The sequence below is a fragment of the Euleptes europaea genome, chromosome 17, assembly GCF_029931775.1.
Source record: "Euleptes europaea isolate rEulEur1 chromosome 17, rEulEur1.hap1, whole genome shotgun sequence".
Lineage (NCBI taxonomy): Eukaryota > Metazoa > Chordata > Lepidosauria > Squamata > Sphaerodactylidae > Euleptes > Euleptes europaea.
This window is the reverse complement of record NC_079328.1, coordinates 10,432,994-10,451,285: the sequence shown is the minus strand read 5'-3', so window position 1 is coordinate 10,451,285 and position 18,292 is coordinate 10,432,994. Positions and strand designations below refer to the sequence as shown.

The following is an 18,292-nucleotide window of genomic DNA, read 5'->3' as shown; positions in this document are numbered from 1 at the left end:
GTCGCATGCTAAGCAGTTTGTGAATGATGTCCTTTGTGCTTTGAGCTCCAATAAGAATTCACGGGAGTTTGAAGTGATGGAATAACAGGGTAGTAAGGAGGATTTGGTTTCTCAAGTGTGCAACACTTAAGTGTATAGAAAAATGCTAGTTTTGCAATTAGGTGTCCAAAGAGCCAGGCTCCTTCCTGTAATAGCTGTCAGTTTGGATATCCTCTACCATGTATGCGATTAGAGTTAGTCATGTCCATAGTGTGGATGGCAGGCAGAGTAGCAGTTGAAACTAGGGCCATGTGGGCAGGCCCGATTGTACTTCCACTTCATCCTGAGCTGCCCACACGGTTACAGGCTGCTGGTTACAGTCTTTGCTTCTGTTCCTTAACTGTTCAGTCTTTAACTGGCATTTGTGTTTGCAAGAACAAAAGTTGAGATGTGGATGGTATCTTGTAACCATAATGCAAATAGATTTAACTAAACCTTTGGAGTAAAACCTGAACGTCTTTGGACTTTGTCATAGGAACTTGGGATTGGTGGAACGTGCCAATGGAAAATTTGCAGCCTCGATCCTACCATGACTCTTGCCATTTATTTTGAAGTAGTCAATCAGGTGAGCCTCCTCCTTTATACACCTGTAATGTTTGTTAAACATTCTACTTAGCCACGCAGATTGCTCATCAAAAGATTATAGCTGCTTTGTAAAGCAGACAATTCAAACGGTACTGTTCCTAGCTGCATCATAATGTTCTTTAGCATGTACTCCGCCCCCCGTGCTGTTCTTACTGTTTCTCGCTCTGGGAGAGGAGGCCATCTTAAGGGTGTTCCCTCTTCCTCTTGTTCCGGGAGGCAGGACCTAAAATTTTAACTGCCTATCCCTGGAGGGAACGCCCCCGCCCTTTTCAGTCTTGTTCCTGCCTCGTCCGGGAGAGCAGTGTACTCACAGCTCTCTTCCTTGAGCTATAGAACAACCTATTCTATTCTTATTCTTATCCAATTCTATTCTATCTTAACTATTCAAAAAACAAAACAAAAAAAAACCCCTTTATTCTTTACTCTATCTCTTATCTGTCTTCTCTGTCTTCTGAGGCAGGGCAGAGTAGTAATTCTCCTGCCAAAACAAAATGGCGACCAAACGTTCTGATAATTTTATTTCTGAGGGAGATTTGGATCCGGGTTTATTACAGGCTACGCCTCTCACCCAGGATCTGCCTTCTGACATTCACCCCAGTGATTTGAAAGGCAAAACTAAAAAAGTGGGGAACAAGCGCAAGAGAGGCGGCTCATCCCATCATGGCACCAAACGCCTCCTCACAGCCGCTCGTGCCCGCTCGTCAGCTGCGGCTGCGGCTAAACCCCCTAGGAACAAAGATCGATCCTCTGGTACCGGGAACGGCTGGGGAAAAACAGCAACTTCGGTCGTTAACCCCGTGGTTCAGGCCATAGGCGTCTCGCCTCAAGAAGATCCCGGGCGGAGTGTCCATGAAGCCGGTAATGTAATCTCCCTCCCCCCCTTCCCCCGCAACTGGCCGCTTCGGCCGCAGGAGAAATCGCGCTGTTATGAGCGGAGCTCGCGTCCCTAATTAAAGACGCTTTTACTGAGGGACTGAGAGCAGCTCAGCTTCCTTCCCTGGCCCCTTCTCTTAGTGGCATGTAAGCCGGCATGCAAGCTCTGACTCAAGAACAAAACCTTCACGGTCTTCGGGGAAACAGCCAGGCGGGCGGCGGGGAACAGACCGGTCCGCATACATCACAGGGGGGCGGCGGTTGGCCCACAAAAGCAGCCCTAAAGGCGGCTTCATCCTCCCAACCCCAGCAATCTGGGCAAGATCCGTCACCTTTCTCCTCTGATAACGATGATTCAGACAGAGAGGAGGGCGAGTTCTCCTCAGTAGGAGAGGACCCTTTACCCCAGCCAACCAAACAAACCAGGCTCTTTGAGGCTGAGGATTTTCAGCCATTTTTAATAAAAGCCCTGGCTGCACTGGATCTTGCTGATGATTCTACCCCTTCTCAAGAGAAAAAGAAAGGGGCAAAGGAGTTCTTTCATTCATATATAATGTCACTGATAAGGTGGTACCTGTACCTGATTATTTTTTTGCCTCTGCTAAAAGGGGAATGGGCTAAACCCATGGCGGGAAAACCGTTCCCTCAGACTACTAGAAGACTGTATAACGTAGCCAGTAGTGCTTTTGATTTATTAAAGATCCCTCTGATGGAAAGCCCCATTACTGCATTGCATTCCTCTGACGCAGTCACAGAGGAAGGGTTGGTTTCTATAAAAGATCCTCCTGACAGAAAGACTGAACTGGCCTGTAAGAAAGCCCACGAAGCCTCAGCATTAACCATTAGCTCCTCAATTACATCTGCCTTAGTGTCCAGGGCAGCTATAGTCTGGACTAGGAAGTTAGCCAAGCTGATCCCAGAGGAGGATAGAAGCGCTATGGAAGGAATATCTAGAATCCTAAAGGCAGTCTCCTTTCTGGCGATTCTACGCTGGATACCATGTGTTTCTCAGCAAGGGCCTTAGCCACCGCAACAGCTGCTAGGCGGGCTCTATGGTTACGCCTGTGGCAAACTGAACACAGGTCTAAAGCAGTACTAATGGGTTATCCTTATGAAGGAAAGAAATTGTTTGGGGAAAAATTGGAAGAAATATTAGTGGAATCAAAAGATAAAAAGAAGTTCCTACCCAGAAGCCTTCGTAAAGAGTCAAAGGGGTTCTCTAACCCTACTTCCTTTCGTCCCTACCATCCATATTCGCGATACAGACCAGAACAGAGGAGAGGTCAATGGAGTTACGGCAGGGGATCCTTTCGTAGGGGAGGGCGCTTCTCTAGAAATTCCTCCAGGACCCAGAATTTTCAAAGTGACAGAGGTGACAAGTCCTTTCGTCAACCAAGGCAGTGACGCCAGACAACAACCAGTGGGGGGCAGACTCAGCCTTTTTCACAACCAATGGTCTACTTCCCATCCAGACCATTGGGTATTGCAGATTGTCACTCACGGCTATCAAATACAGTTCTGTAAAATACCCAGAGACCGTCTAGTGGTGTCCCTAGTGTCTCGTCAATCAGACAAAAGACTAAGAACCTTAGCAGCCATCCAACACCTGTTGGAGATCAAGGCCATAGAATATGTGGTCCCCTCGGAACAATCGTCGGGCATATATTCTGTGTTCTTTACAGTGCCAAAAAGAGATGGAGGATGGTGGGCCATCCTCGACCTGAAATACCTGAACAAACATGTAACATACCGACGCGTCAGGATGGAGACTCTACGCTTCATAGCAGAAGCCTTAAGACCAGGAGACTATTTAACCTCCGTGGACTTAACCGAAGCCTATCTACACATATCCATTCATCCAGACCACCGACACTTCCTGAGGTTTCTTCACAACGGCTATCACTTTCAGTTCAAGGCACTTCCCTTTGGACTAGGGTCAGCCCCACGAGTCTTCACCAAGGTCCTGGTGACCCTGGTAGTCCTAGCGCGTCAGGAGGGCGTAAGAATCCACCCTTACCTCGACAACATTCTAATCTGCTCATCGTCAAGAGCGCAAAGCATCCAACACACAAACATCATGCTCAAGTTATTGGACAGCCACAGCTTTCTAGTCAACCAAACGAAAAGCCACCTCACCCACACTCAACATCTGCGCCATCTAGGGGTGTACATCGACACCGTCGCCAACTCTCTTGACCTTCCACACGACAAAATTCAAAAGATCTGCACTCTCGCGAGGTCAACTATGCGAGCAACCACAGTCCGCCTCATGACCCTGATGAAATTACAGGGTCTAATGATTTCCTGTATTCCGGCGGTGCAGTGGGCACGACTACACTGCAGGCCCCTTCAGTGGTTTTTAAAGATTTACCCAAAGGATATCCTGATAAAGAGAAACAAGTCTCTACTTCTCTCTGCCATGACAAGACACAGTCTCAAGTGGTGGACCATTCCAGGAAATCTCCAGAAAGGGGTCCACTACATATGACAAACGCCGGTGCAGTTATTCACAGATGCATCTCTTACAGGCTGGGGAGCCACCCTGCAGGGTCATCCAGCACAGGGCACATGGTCAACTCAAGAAAAGCGAATGAACATCAATGTTCTAGAGATCTGTGCGATTTATTATGCCCTCTTGCACTTCAGACATCATCTGACCGGGACAGACCTGCTGGTGAGAACGGACAATGTGGCAGCCAAAGCTCACCTGAACAAGCAGGGGGGCTCCCGGTCTTCTGCTCTACACAAAGAGGCACTAAAGATCCTATCCTGGGCAGAGAGCAATCTATACTCCATCACAGCAGAACATATTCAGGGAGTTCTCACCGTCAACGCAGATTGGCTCAGCAGACAGAGCCTCAACGAGGCGGAGAGGGTGCTGAATCGGGATGTTTTCCATCTACCGACAACCCAATGTGGCATGCCCCTAGTGGATCTCTTCATGTCAAACAAAAACCATCAACTCCCAAGGTTCTACACCAGATACATCCAAGCGGGAACAGAACAGACAGATGCACTCACAGCGCCATGGCCATCGGGCCTTCTATATGCCTTCCCTCCATTTCCGCTCCTTCCCAGAGTCCTCAGGCGAATCAATCTCCTTCAAGCCACAGTCATTCTTATGGCTCCTTACTGGCCACGTCACCCGTGGTTCCCCACTCTAATAGAGATGTCCATCGCCAAACCGTGGACGCTTCCACTTTGACCAGATCTCCTACTCCAAGGGCCGATCCTTCACCCAGATCCAGGCTGGTACAGGCTGACTGCCTGGGTATTGAAAGGAGGCGCCTGTTGAAGCTAGGTTACGACCCAGAGATAGCAGAAACCGTTCTAGCTGCCCGAAGACCTTCTACAAAACGTATATACAACACCACATGGAAGGCCTTTGTGAGATGGTGCCAAAGAAAACAACTTAACCCCATCAAACCTACTATCTCCAACATCCTGTCTTTTTTACAGATGGACGACGACAGAATCTATCTCCAGCAACCCTGCGTCGACAGTTAGCGGCCATTGCTACCATTGTCCCAAAAGTATCAGGCTATCCACTGATTAGTCATCCCATTAAAGCCTTTCTAAGGGGACTTACCTTAATTAAACACCTCCAATTAAACACAGGTTCCCTACCTGGAGCCTGCATACGGTCCTAACAGCCCTTACTCAACATCCATTCGAACCTTTAAAAAAGTCACATTAAGTTGGTTGAGAATGAAAACTCTGTTTTTAACAGCTGTGACATCAGCTAGGAGAGTCTCTGAACTAGGAGCCCTATCCATTAGGTCAGGTCTTTGCACTTTTCACAAGGACAAGGTAGTCCTTGCTCCTGACCCTTCCTTTATACCTAAAGTTAACTCCTGTTTTCATAGGGATCAGGACATCATATTACCCTCATTCTGCCCAAATCCTAAAACCCCAAAGGAGAAAATCTGCCATACCTTAGATCTCAGAAGGGCCCTTCATACGTACATTGACCGTACAAAACACCTAAGATTGTCAGGTGCTCTCTTTATCAATATTGCAGCTCCAACCAAGGGCAAACCCATGTCCTGTGCATCCATCAGCCGCACAATTACCAATTGCATCACTCAGGCTTACAAAGCAGCCAAAATTACAGTTCCTTTGGGACTGACAGCACACTCTGTCAGGAGTGCGGCCACATCAGCAGCCTTTGACCGCAGAGCTCCCATAGAGGAGATTTGCAAGGCCGCGACGTGGTCTTCAATTTCTACATTTGTGAGGCATTATAAACTTAATCTTTATGCCTCAACTGACGCCTCCTTTGGCAGGCGTGTTCTCCAGAGCATTCTCCACGACGTCTGATCCCACCCGGGCAGGGACAGCTCTTTTAAGTCCCACTCTTAAGATGGCCTCCTCTCCCAGAGCGAGAAATAGTCTTGGTTACTCACCATGAAGGCTTCTTCTGCTCTGGGATACGCAGGCCATCTTGCCCACCCAGACGTCTAAAGTAATTCAGGAGGATGCCGCGCAATTTGGTTCCTTACAATACTTTTCTACAACACAATGTTTTCAGGTTGGGTTTACATACAGTTCTTTATTGAAGTTGTTACAGATGAATTACAAGTTAAAACTTACCTCAAGCATCTCTTGCCAGGTTTTTTCTACTGTGCTTTTACCTTCTTTCTCCCTGTATAATGGTAACACTCCTTGCTCGGAAAGTCTTTGACTGAAAAGGGCGGGGGCGTTCCCTCCAGGGATAGGCAGTTAAAATTTTAGGTCCTGCCTTCCTGAACAAGAGGAAGAGGAAACACCATTAAGATGGCCTCCGTATCCCAGAGCAGAAGAAGCCTTCACGGTGAGTAACCAAGGCTATTTTTCATAAAGTACTTCAGTTTGCAGGACCTGACCAAGGATGTTAATGATAGTATGTTTTGGAGACCATTAATTTGTAGGGAGACGGGAAGGCAGCATGGTCTAGCCTGATCTCATCAGATCTTGGAAGCTAAGCAGGGTCAGTACTTGAAAGGGAGACCTCCAAGGAAGACTCTGCAGAGAAAGGCAAAGGCAAACTGCCTCTGCTTCTCACTTGCTTTGAAAGCCTCTTTCTGGGGTTGCCGTAAGTTAGCTGTGAGTTGGTGGAACAAGAACACACATGCTAACCTGGTTCAAAATAGTTTTGGTAATTCCAGCCGTGCACAACAGTATTTGTCTTTCAGTTGCTCCAAGAAGTTGGTTTGTGAACTGTTGACCTCCAGTATAATGCATTGCTTTTGCTTTATTTTACTACGTAACTTTGCATTATCATTTTAACCTTTGAAGATGTGATGTCAGTCCTCAAGGAACCTTCTGTCTGTCTTTTCAGCACAATGCTCCAATTCCTCAGGGCGGTAGAGGAGCTGTTCAGTTTGTCACACACTACCAGCATTCCAGCACCCAGAGGCGCATCCGTGTGACTACAGTTGCTAGAAAGTGAGAACAAACTCTGAAAATTAGGCAGTGCCCTGGGGGCTTCATGCTTTGCTGTAATTGCTTGTGTTACTACTTCTTGGTGTGAGTGCAGCCGTGGGCAGAGGCTTTTTTTATGCCTCTTTTTAAGTAGCTGTCCATTTTCCATACGAATTCTTTCCCTTTCTTATTAGCTGGGCAGATGCACAGAGCCAGCTGCAGCACATCGAAGCCGCCTTTGACCAGGAAGCAGCTGCAGTCTTGATGGCCCGCCTGGGTGTCTACAGAGCTGAATCGGAGGAGGGGCCGGATGTTTTGCGCTGGCTGGACAGGCAGCTCATCAGACTGGTGAGTACGATGTGGAGGCAGGCAATGGCAAACCACCACCCAATGTCTCTTCCCCTGAAAATCCTACGGGGTCGCCATAAGTCAGCTGTGACTTGACGGCACTTTCCACTGTCGCAGTTCAGTGCGTTTCAGTACCTACGCTCTTAGAATGGACCCCTTCCTCAGAAGAGATATGTTATCTTATTCAGCAAGGCACATACTACGCAGGAAACACTACTTCTTACCGGAGTAAGCTTTCTTGTAAGATGCGTCAATAAATTTGTAAGATGAAGCATAAAAGTATATAATGTTTATTGTATATAATATATATATGCATGTAAATGGTTTAAATGTTACATTAGTTCTGACATTATAAGTCTTGAACTCATTCATGTTTGCAAGCAGTCATTTAACAATCTCTATGCCTCTATATAAGAGTAATATTATTTCATTTAAGAAAGTATACAGTTACAGAAATCATGTAAAAGTTAGTTAGTGCATTGGATCACATATATAATACTCTAAGTACCTTATTTCAGAATACTTATAATCTTAAACATACTTTACCCAGTCATGTCATTTCAAACCTCCCCTTCACGGATTGGTATGGTCTGTCAAGTTTCCAATGCCTGTTGAACCATCAATGTTGATATTCCCACCTTTGCATCAATGTTGCAGTCATTGATTGTTATTGTTATTATGTTGTTTCTGTGTTGTATGCTAAAGTAACAGATCTCTCTGGTTTCATGTATCCATGTTAGAGCTAGAGTCTGAAGCTCTTAATGCAGTCTATCAGGACTGAAGTCATGAAACCATAGAATCATGAAGTTATATGTTATCATGTTAGCTTATGTGAAGGCTTCTGATCTATGTTAGAATCAGGAAAATCTATGTGTAAGCATAATGTGATGTTATGCATTACTGTAGTCAGTCAGTTGTAAGCTATGTGTAAGCTTAGAGCTGTGTGTTCTCTCTGTGTGCCAATCTCAGAGTTCTGTGAGTGAATCTATAGTTCACTGTAGGAGCTTAAAGCTCCATGGATCTTAATCCATGTATTATATGTAGAGTTCTGTATGAGAACTAAGTGTAGAGAATGTTCAGAGTCACCTCTGTTAGAGAGTCTCTGATGCATGCTCTGTGAGTGAGCTCCCAGCTTCTTTAAGGAAGACCTGTAAAGGGAGCTGTTAGGTTTTAAAATCTCCATGTCTGTCAAGACTGGGATAAGGCTAGTTAGATTTGGTGAGAACTCATAGTTAGCTAATAGCATCAATGAGATCTCAGTGTTACCATATTCAAATATGGTCAGATCTATACTCTTAGAACCCATGCTAAGATGGATGGTTTCTAAGGGTCTCCATCCCTCAAGATGGAGTAGCATTCAGACATTCACTCCACACATCCAGTCCTTGCTAGGGCTGGCTGTCTGGTAATGAATCCCCTTAGGGGAATTCTCCAGTCTCCAGTCATAGGAAGAATTGCAAAAGCAATATGTGTTTGTCATCATGAGAATATCAATCCATGCAAGGATTGCCTTTTACATCCCGGGGAGGGGATGGAGAGATACTTGTGTAGGCCAATATGCAGTGACCTGTCAGGTTCTCTGCCTGCTGGTTGGGTTGCTGTTCCTTCAATACTGTTCAAGGACCTCTGTCCTTGTCCTCTGGAAGGATCTGTTACTTAAGGTTATACCTTTACCCTTGAGCTGCCAGCAGTCATCACCTCATGAGGTACTTGCCTTCAATAGGTATGAAGAACTCATGAAGGACCTATGAAGGTCTCCAACTTAATAGTCTATTTTATGACAGTATGATGAGTCTTATAATATAACTTTAAACAGTATTAACATTGTTCTAAGAAAACTGGTAATGCAACATATTTCATGCCATTATAAGACTTCCTTAACTATACAAATACAAGTGTTACTTTACTTCAATGTCATTAGATCATTGCTATACAAGTAAAAGCTAAAAGTCAAAGCAATATGAACTGAAAGTCAGTTGCATCTCCCTTCTTCCAGCTGAAAGTCATTCATTTGTCTGTCCTTTATCCCAGCTGGACCTATCAGATATCTGTAGATATCTTATCTCTTTTGAGTTGCACTGTGTCACTGTGACATCCTTCTAAGTGCCAGGCAGTAACTTTGAAGCACAGGCTATGTCTTTAAGGGACAGATTGTATTAAACCTTGTAGAATCCTTGGGTTCTCCTTGTGACCTGTTGCTGCTGCTATGGATTTCATAGGGACAATGATCTAACCTTATATGCCATTGCCGGCGACACCACCACCATATTTGTATTGTTATTGCCTCAGGCATGTTTGAAGCTGATCAGACACCCAATTGTCTACCCCCTGTATATTCTACACCTAAAGAACCTATCCTAACTTGTTCAAGAATGTTAAGCTGTTGGGTTTTCTTATTCAATCTGAGTGAAATTCAGAACATGATTTGAACAGCCCAGGTCATCTCAGTGGACTAAACCTGAACAATTTGGAGAAAAACAAAACATTAAGATCTAATTAAGTTACATAATTATGCAGCTGTACGAATCCCAAAGTATAATTTTCAAGTGTATAGGGGAAGACAATCTTCTCCCTACAGGCTGTTGGCGCAAAAACTTAATATCTTAAACCACAAAGCGAGTTTCTTGTAAAATAGATTGTTTGGTGGTTGATAGGGCTTACATACTCATTCCCTCATCCACTTCCTGTTTTTTTCTAGCCATAGTTTTTCTGTGCGGTTGGTTAAGACCTCTGAACTATGATTTGAAATAATGCTTTTCAGTGGCTTTGCAAACTGTTTTTTAGTGCCAGTTAGTTTGCTAATTTGATCTTCCCTGCAAATTATGATGATTGAGAACCAAAGGGAAGGGGGAGCTCTTGGAATGATTCCAGCTGTCAAATAATATTTGATGTTAACCACAGATTAGAACCTAAATTATGATTTGCAGGCAAGCCATGGTTAACTGCTGCTTGCCTGACTTTGTTTTCCACCTGGTAACCAAAAATGGTTGGGTGATCAAGCATACACACACACACACACACACACACACACACACACATAAAGAGAGAGAGATGTTCCAAAGTTAATTACACTTTAATAATATCAATGAAATATATTCAACAATAAGCAACACAATAAAAATGGTTTCTCCAATACTAAATAGCCAACAAACCAATACACGCAATAATTGTATATGGATCAAGCAATATGGCAAGTAATTATCACTTAACTGATTCATCAAGAACAACCAAAATGTGTTTGTCACATCCACAGTTAATGCAAAACACCAAACGTTTTTCAGCTTTTGCCATCTTCAGTGGTGTGAATGTACTACACGTTACAAGTCACAACTTATCTCAAGCTAAAATTTCTGATTACGTACAAATGACATTAGGCATGTCCTGTGAATCAATAGACCTGCAAATATCTCATATTTCATAGGAGTCTCCTCATGAAAAACAAATGTTGCAGACTTGCAGTCAGACTGGAAATTAGAGGGATTTTGAATTCTGCATTTCCATGCAAGAACTCTGAAGGCTTCTTGAAGTCTTTAATCTACATAGAAGATATTAGGCAGGAAGCCAAATCAGAATCAATAGATCAGTATTTGTATGTGGCATCTAATGATGTCCTTGATAGAGTAGAGAAAGTTTGCAAACCCATGTCAAACCCGTGGTTTCTAATTCTCATTGCAAACCAAGGGTTGTCATTTCAGACAACACATTAGTGCCAGCGTGGTATAGTGGTTAAGAGCACCGGACTCTAATCTGGAGAACGAAGTTTGATTCCCCACTCCTCCACATGAAGCTTGCTGGGTGACCTTGGGCTAGTCACAGTTCTCTCTGAACTCTCTCAGCCACAACTACCTCACAAGGTGTCTGTTGTAGGGAGAGGAAGGGAAGGGCATTGTAAGCCATTTTGAGACTCCTTTTGGTAGACAAAAGTGGGGCATAAAAACCAACTCTTCCTCTTATTCTTAACAGCATTGTGGTCTGAGACCTGAACTGAGTGTTCTTTTCCTAACTGAGTGTTTTGCAAGCCTACCCAGAAAATCATGATGTGGCCCAAATGTAATGCAGCCGATTGTGATAAACGTTCTGGGAGTCTTGGAAGCAATTTTCCCCTTAGTAATTTTGAAATTAAGCCTTTATTATGTTTGTCTATTTGTATGACAAATTTAATTCTCTTCCCTTCTACAATAAATACCTTTTTTTTACTACATGTGATTGAATTATCTGCCTTGTTATTTTAAAAGGTATTTTATAAATAAGGAATCACTGAGATTTACACATTGCTCCAACAGTGTCAGAAGTTTGGACAGTACAACAAGGACGACCCAAATTCCTTCCGACTATCTGATTCTTTCTCTCTGTATCCTCAGGTAAGGCAGTGGTTTTTCAGAAACTTTTGGAAAGCGGCCAGTAGTGGAGATGCTTGTGTGATTCCTGGACAGATGCTCGTGACAGCAAATGGCGTGGTGTAGTGGTTAAGAGCAGTGGTTTGGAGCGGTGGGCGCTGATCTGGAGAATTGAGTTTGATTCCCCACTCCTCCACATGAGTGGCGGAGGCTAATCTGGTGAACTGGGTTTGTTTCCCCACTCCTAAACATGAAGCCAGCTGGGTGACCTTGGGCTAGTCACAGCTCTCTCCAAACTCTCAGCCTCACCTGCCTCAGAGGGTGTCTGTTGTGGGGAGAGGAAGGAAAGGAGATTGTAAGCCGGTTTGATTCTCCTTAAAAGGTAGAGAAAGTTGGCATATAAAAACCAACTCTTCTTCATGTGGAGGAATGGAGAATCAAGCCCGTTCCTGCAAGTGTTCAATAACAGCATATAACCAACTCCTCTTCTCTGTGTTGTTGCTTGATGTGTGTTGGTATCTTTATATTGTGCTTGTCCAGTCAGGGCAGTAGAAATGCCCACGTGGGAAGAGGAGGAAATGTGAGGCAGGTACGGCAGCTTTGGTTGGCGTGTTGGTGACTGGAGTTACAGCAAGACTTCTCTGCTCTTTGTTTTGTCTCGTGCGTAGTTCATGTTCCACTTGCGACGTTCTCCGTTCCTGCAAGTGTTCAATAACAGCCCAGATGAGTCTTCCTATTATCGCCACAACTTTGCCAGGCAGGACCTGACCCAGTCCCTCATCATGATCCAGCCGATCCTCTATTCCTATTCATTCTATGGACCTCCTGAGGTGAGCCCTTTCTCTTTCAGAGGTGCAGTTTTGCAGAATCTTGCAGAATGCTTTGGAATGGCGTTGGGATAGAGAGTAGCCAACCCAAATTCTAGAAATCTAAAGTCTTGTGTTAGACTCTTAGTCAGTGGTATCGGGACACACACACAAATCTGCATTTTGGTGAAACTTTGCTGAACAATAGTTTCCTGAAATGTGATGGGGGGCAGCAATAAATACCCTCAATTGTTTCAATAATTAAAAAAATTCAGATGTAGATGTTTAACAAATAGTCCAGGGGTCCCCAATATGGTGCCTGTGGGTGCCATGGCACCTGCCTACACCTTTTCTGGCACTCACCAAGTGTTTTTAGGAAGTGGGTGAGGCCAGGTAGGGCTTTTGTCCGGCAAGGCTTCTGATTGACTATTGGAGATCTGATTGGCTGTGCAGATTTTTTAAAATGTTGGTTTGGTAGCAGCTGCCACCACAGCACAAGCATCTACTCTGTTACTGAAGTTAAGCTGTGGCAGTCATTTTGTGACTGGCTCCATCTCCTGCAGCAGCCATTTTGTCGCTGCGGCCACCATGCCGTGTCAGAATTCCAAATGTGCCCACAGGTTCAGAAAGATTGGGGGCCTCTTGAAATAGTCTGTTTAATAATGGGGGGGGGGGATATTGCTGCCTGTCCTCAAATTCTGGGGTTTGCACCTCTTTATGTAGACAATTGATAAGTATGTCACATTTTGCTTTTGCTTGAGAGGAACATCCAGCATACTAAAACTGCTATGAATATATAACTGCTCAAAGCAGCATTAAAAATAAATATTTTGGGTCATTACTTCCCCTTGGCTAGGGCCTCATTTGGAACCAGGGAGCAGTTGCTTTGGGGAGATTATAACAGCCTAATTTTCCACACAGTTTTGCAGTTATTTCAGAGAATGAGGAGAGCTGCTCTGTGGTGTACCCTTTTGCTAGACAGGGCAGTCCGCTGTGCTAGGCATTAACGCCTCCCCTTCTGCTTTCCCAGCCTGTCCTCTTGGATAGCAGCAGCATTCTTGCTGACAGGATATTGCTGATGGATACCTTCTTCCAGCTCGTCATTTACCTTGGCGAGGTAACGTGCAAATGGCTTTCTCTATGGGCGGAGTTCTGCCTGTGTTGTGTGAGCATGCAAGGAGCTCCTTGAAAACTTTCCTGTCCTGTTTATTTTAAACTGACTCCCCCAGCACCTAAGTATAAGGCCTGGAAGGGGAAAGAGATATTAATAATGATACTCAATCCTATCAGTCGCTGCCCCCTTACTCTGAGGATTGTTGTTGTCTGTATTTTACAAGCTTATAAGCTAGGAGAAAAGGCCCTTCGCATAGGAAAGATCTGTGAGGAGAGCTACAGGCTGGAAGACCCTCCCTCCCTCATTCATCTCTGATCTAGAAGAATAGGCTAACATTTGATATTTAAGTATAAACATCTAACAGTGCAATCCTGAAGGGGGGGCCGAAAGGGGTTTGGAGGCGGCGTGACCCTGGCGGCGGCCACTTGCGCCATCTAAATGGGTACTTACACTGCCGCAGGGCCACTCACACCGGTGTTGGGGAGCCGCGTGGCAGCATGAGGCACGAGTGCCGACGCAGCCTTGGTGGCAGCATCTTTTCCAGTGCAAAGGCTCACACCAGCGCCAAAGAAGCTTTAGTCAGCTCCCTAAGCCATTTCGCCCTGGGAACATCCATTTTTGTCGGCACGAACTTGCGCCTGCAGAAATGGTGTTGTAGCCCGATGAAACAGCATAGAGCAATTTCACGGGGCTTGGGGGGGGGACTTTCATTTTCAGCTTGCTGTGCTTGGCACAGCAAACCGCTCAAGAAGCAGTGTGGCTGTGTCATCCCTGGCTGCCCCAGAAGTACCCTCCCCCTTAGGTTTCCTCTGCACAAACTGAGAGCCAGTGTGGTGTAGTGGTTTAAGAGCAGTGGACTCTGATCTAGAGAACCGGGTTTGATTTCCCCACTCCTCCACATGAGCAACGGACTCTAATCTGGGTTGGTTTCTCCACTCCTACACATGAAGCCAGCTGGGTGACTTTGGCCTAGTCACAGCTCTCTTAGAGCTCTCTCAGCCTCACCTATCTCACAAGGTGTCTGTTGGGGCGACAGGAAGGGAAGGTGATTGTAAGTTGGTTTGATTCTCCTTAAAAGGTAGTGAAAATTGGCACATAAAAACCAACTATTATTATTATTCCCACATCTGGGTTAGCAGGACTCTTGATTTTATTGTCTTTATGATGTTTGTAGGTGAAACAGGTGATCTTTACTCCCTCGTCCAGTTTCAGAAAAGCCCGGCTCCATGCCCATTCCAAAAGGTTTTAAGGGGTGGCCTTTCTATGTATTTAAGTTCACACAGAGATGAAAAATACACTGTGATCTTCAGGTGTTCATAGGTATGCAAGAATGGAAAGCTTTAAGTTTTGTGCTTTCAGTTTGAAAGGTTCCTCCCAGAGGATATTTGCCATGGACATCTGCCCCCTCCCCCCAGCCTCTTGTATGTTATATGGCCTGAGTGTTTAAGCTACCTTCTACTAACTGTGTTCATGAGTTTAAAATCTGCTGAGTATTGATTGTTCCCCCCCACTTTCAATAAGACCATTGCCCAGTGGCGTAAAGCTGGCTATCAAGAGATGCCTGAATATGAAAACTTCAAGCACTTACTGCAGGCTCCTCTGGATGATGCCCAGGAAATCCTGCAGACAAGGTTCCCCATGCCACGTTACATTAACACGGAGCACGGGGGAAGTCAGGTAAGTGATCGCTTTGCACGGGAACTTGTCTAAGGGAACATCACCATATAAGAGCAGCAGTGCTAGATCAGGCCAGTGGTCCATCTAGAAGACCAGCATCCTGTCTCACACTGTGGCTAAAACAGGGTTGCGCTTTCTTGTAACTGTTGCTCATCGAGTGGTTTTCTGTAAAGGCATACATTGGGGAATGTGTGTGTGGGCAGGCCAGCCATGCAAAAGATTTCCAAAGCTTTCTAGCAGACAAGGAACTCCCTCTGTTGGGCATGTCCAGATCCAGAAGACTCTCCGTTCCAGGCATGAGAACAGGAAAGTTTGCGCCAGCCTGCTAAATGAGCAAAGCAGTCTGGTTTGCAGGCCTTTTGGGGGAGAGAATTAAATAATAATTCATGCCAAGCCTTGACTCTCCCCTCCTTCACCAGCCTTCCCCATAAAATTTTCCAGTACAGTTTTCCATCATATATCTGACTGATGAAGTGGCCTTTAACTCGCAAACACCTGCATTGAAATAAATGTTGTTAGTGTTTTTAAGGTGCTGCTGGACTTTTATTTTGCTACGACAGACTAACATGGCTACCCTTTTGCAATCATAATGGGGTGTATGGCTAAGGGGTAGAGTATCTGCTTGGCATAAAGTCCCAGGCGCAGTCCCCAACATCTCCAGGTAGTAGCTGATGTGAGAGATCTTGGTCTGAGACCCTGGAGAGCTGCTGCCAGTCTAAGTAGATGATACCGATCTTAGTGGACCAGTGGTCTGGTTCAGTATAAGGCAGCTTCATGTGTTACTACAAAAACGTTCTGCTCTTTGGTGCATCCATCTAGCTTCCAGGAATAAAGGGGCTCTCAGCAGGACTCCCAGTTTAACTTAGTGTCTCTTGGGCGGGGGGATGCCACTTGGGAGGAGGCATTCTGTAAATTAAGCTGCATCCAAGACATTTAGGGTTTTCAAAGATGAGCTCCGGCACTTTGGCTTGTGCTTGAACAAATGGGGAGCCTGTGCCAATCTCTTAGCAGATTCTACATCCTCCCATTGGCTCACTCATCAGCCCCTGTAGGTGGTCTGCTGCTGCTTTAGGGTGGTCCGGCCTGGAGGTTGCCAGGGCATCTATTTCCTGTCTTCAATTAAATCAAACAATATGCTTCACTCCTGCGGTGGATGCCTGTCCCATGACTGGTCACTTAGGTGAACAGGACCTCGGCATTGCTTGAAATAATAAATGCTAGTTTGTCATCTTGGGAGAGGAATAACAGAACTCATCCTTCCAGATTCATCCCCCCCCACCCTCCAACCATGTCAAAGAGGCCCTGATTTCTTTTTGAGTGGACCCTTTTTAGTTCAGGTTAAACAGTGTTAAAAGATACTTACTCATGACTTGGCAGATCCCACGTACATCTAAAATAAGCTTGTCAGTGCCTGTTCTGTCTAAAATGCTTTCTCGTTTTTTGTTTTTACAGGCACGGTTTCTCTTGTCTAAAGTGAACCCTTCTCAGACTCATAACAACCTCTATGCATGGGGACAAGTAAGTGGCTTCTATTATGATTAATTAGTTAATGAACTCATTTACTTCACACTGGCTCTCGGATGAAGGATTGTATTCTTTCACTGTGCACGTGGAAAATGAATTAATTGGTGACCTTAAGCGAGGAAGCACAGGTGATAACTTGTCATTGCTCCTTGCCATTCAGGAGGAGGTTTGGGTTTCTCTTACTAGGAAGCTTTCTCTAAGTCTTCCAGTGGTGTCAGCACAGCCACTGCGTTATATGGAGTGTGAATGAAAATTGTGGCAATAGTTATGTCAGAGTTATGTAAGAGTTGTTAGTGTCAGCCAGCGTGGTATAGTGGTTAAGAGCGGTGGTTTGGAGCCGTGGGCTCTGATCTGGAGAAACCGGGTTTGATTCCCCACTCCTCCACATGAGCAGCAGACGCTAGTCTGGTGAACTGTGTTGGTTTCCCCACTCCTACACATGAAGCCTACTGGGGGACCTTGGGCTAGTTACAGTTCTCTTAGAGCTCTCTGCCCCACCTACCTCACAGGGTGTCTGTTGTGGGGAGGGGAACGGAAGGTGATTGCAAGCTGGTTTGATTCTTCCTTAAGCGGTCAAGAAAGCGGGCATATAAAAAACAACTTTTCTTCTAGCCCCTGCTCCAGTATGGGCTCCAGTTTTTCTTACTAGCACTTTTTGTATGGGTTTTGGTGTTTAAACTGCAATTTCTCATTCCAGGAATCTGGTGCCCCAATTCTAACGGATGATGTTAGCCTGCAGGTATTCATGGACCACCTAAAGAAGCTGGCTGTGTCAAGCTCATCCTAATTTTGATTTGCCAAGGAAGCCTCTAAAATCAACGCACTAATTCAGTCATGCTTTTCACCAATCATACTCTGCCATGAAGCAGATAACATTCCTTCCCTTCTTTTAAATCAAGTTTTTAATGATTACTTACAACAAAGATATAAGGGGAATTTTGTATTCTGGATTTAACTTATTGATGTACCTGTTGCCAGTATTCTGCCAGTTCTATTTTTTCCATTCGCATAATTATTCAGGACCATGATTTATCTCACTTAAACTGCCCTGTGTAATAATTTGTCCTTCTGTATTTGTACTTAAGAAAAATAAATTGAAGGTGGTGTTAATGTTTAATGATATCAGCAGCATGACTGAGTGGGCACACATGTGAGGTCTGCTTTTGGGTCACCCGCCTTGATTGTCTGCTTTGGATAGATACAATGAAATTACAAGCTCGAGTACATTAAAGCAAACTGGGCAGAAGTTTTAAACGTTATTAAGGGATGTGGTCCCCAACTTTTCCAATGCATTGTTCGAGATGTATTATTTCTACGAGCTGTCCAGTGTAGCTGTCAAGTTTAGAGCAATGCACATAAATCTGAATATTGGATGGGAGACTGCTTTTCAGAAAAATGAGAATGTTCTTGATGTGCTTTGAGAATCTGTTAAACGCTTCTTGTAATCGCAACAACATAATGGCCAAACATAAATAGGAACTGAAAGCAGATTATAACTTTATGAGAGGAGAGGTGTTGGGCCTGTCTGGTCTTTCTCTCTGCTAAGAATCTAAGGAGCTGCCATTCTGGTGTAAGGCTCTGGTTCC

The 18,292-nt window shown here is 44.9% G+C and overlaps 1 protein-coding gene across 1 annotated transcript in view; it reads left to right on the top strand.

Annotated features, from left to right (window-relative positions):
• Positions 1–17,605, top strand: part of SEC23B (SEC23 homolog B, COPII coat complex component) — a 37,419-nt gene extending 19,814 nt beyond the window's left edge. Inside the window, exons 12-20 of the mRNA XM_056862227.1 lie at positions 515–604; positions 6,818–6,924; positions 7,095–7,248; positions 11,532–11,609; positions 12,254–12,415; positions 13,422–13,508; positions 15,027–15,182; positions 16,635–16,700; positions 17,404–17,605. Coding sequence (XP_056718205.1) covers positions 515–604; positions 6,818–6,924; positions 7,095–7,248; positions 11,532–11,609; positions 12,254–12,415; positions 13,422–13,508; positions 15,027–15,182; positions 16,635–16,700; positions 17,404–17,493 — 990 coding nt within the window. The 3' untranslated portion in view covers positions 17,494–17,605. The remainder of the gene's footprint in view (positions 1–514; positions 605–6,817; positions 6,925–7,094; positions 7,249–11,531; positions 11,610–12,253; positions 12,416–13,421; positions 13,509–15,026; positions 15,183–16,634; positions 16,701–17,403) is intronic.
• The last annotated feature ends 687 nt before the right edge of the window (positions 17,606–18,292 follow it).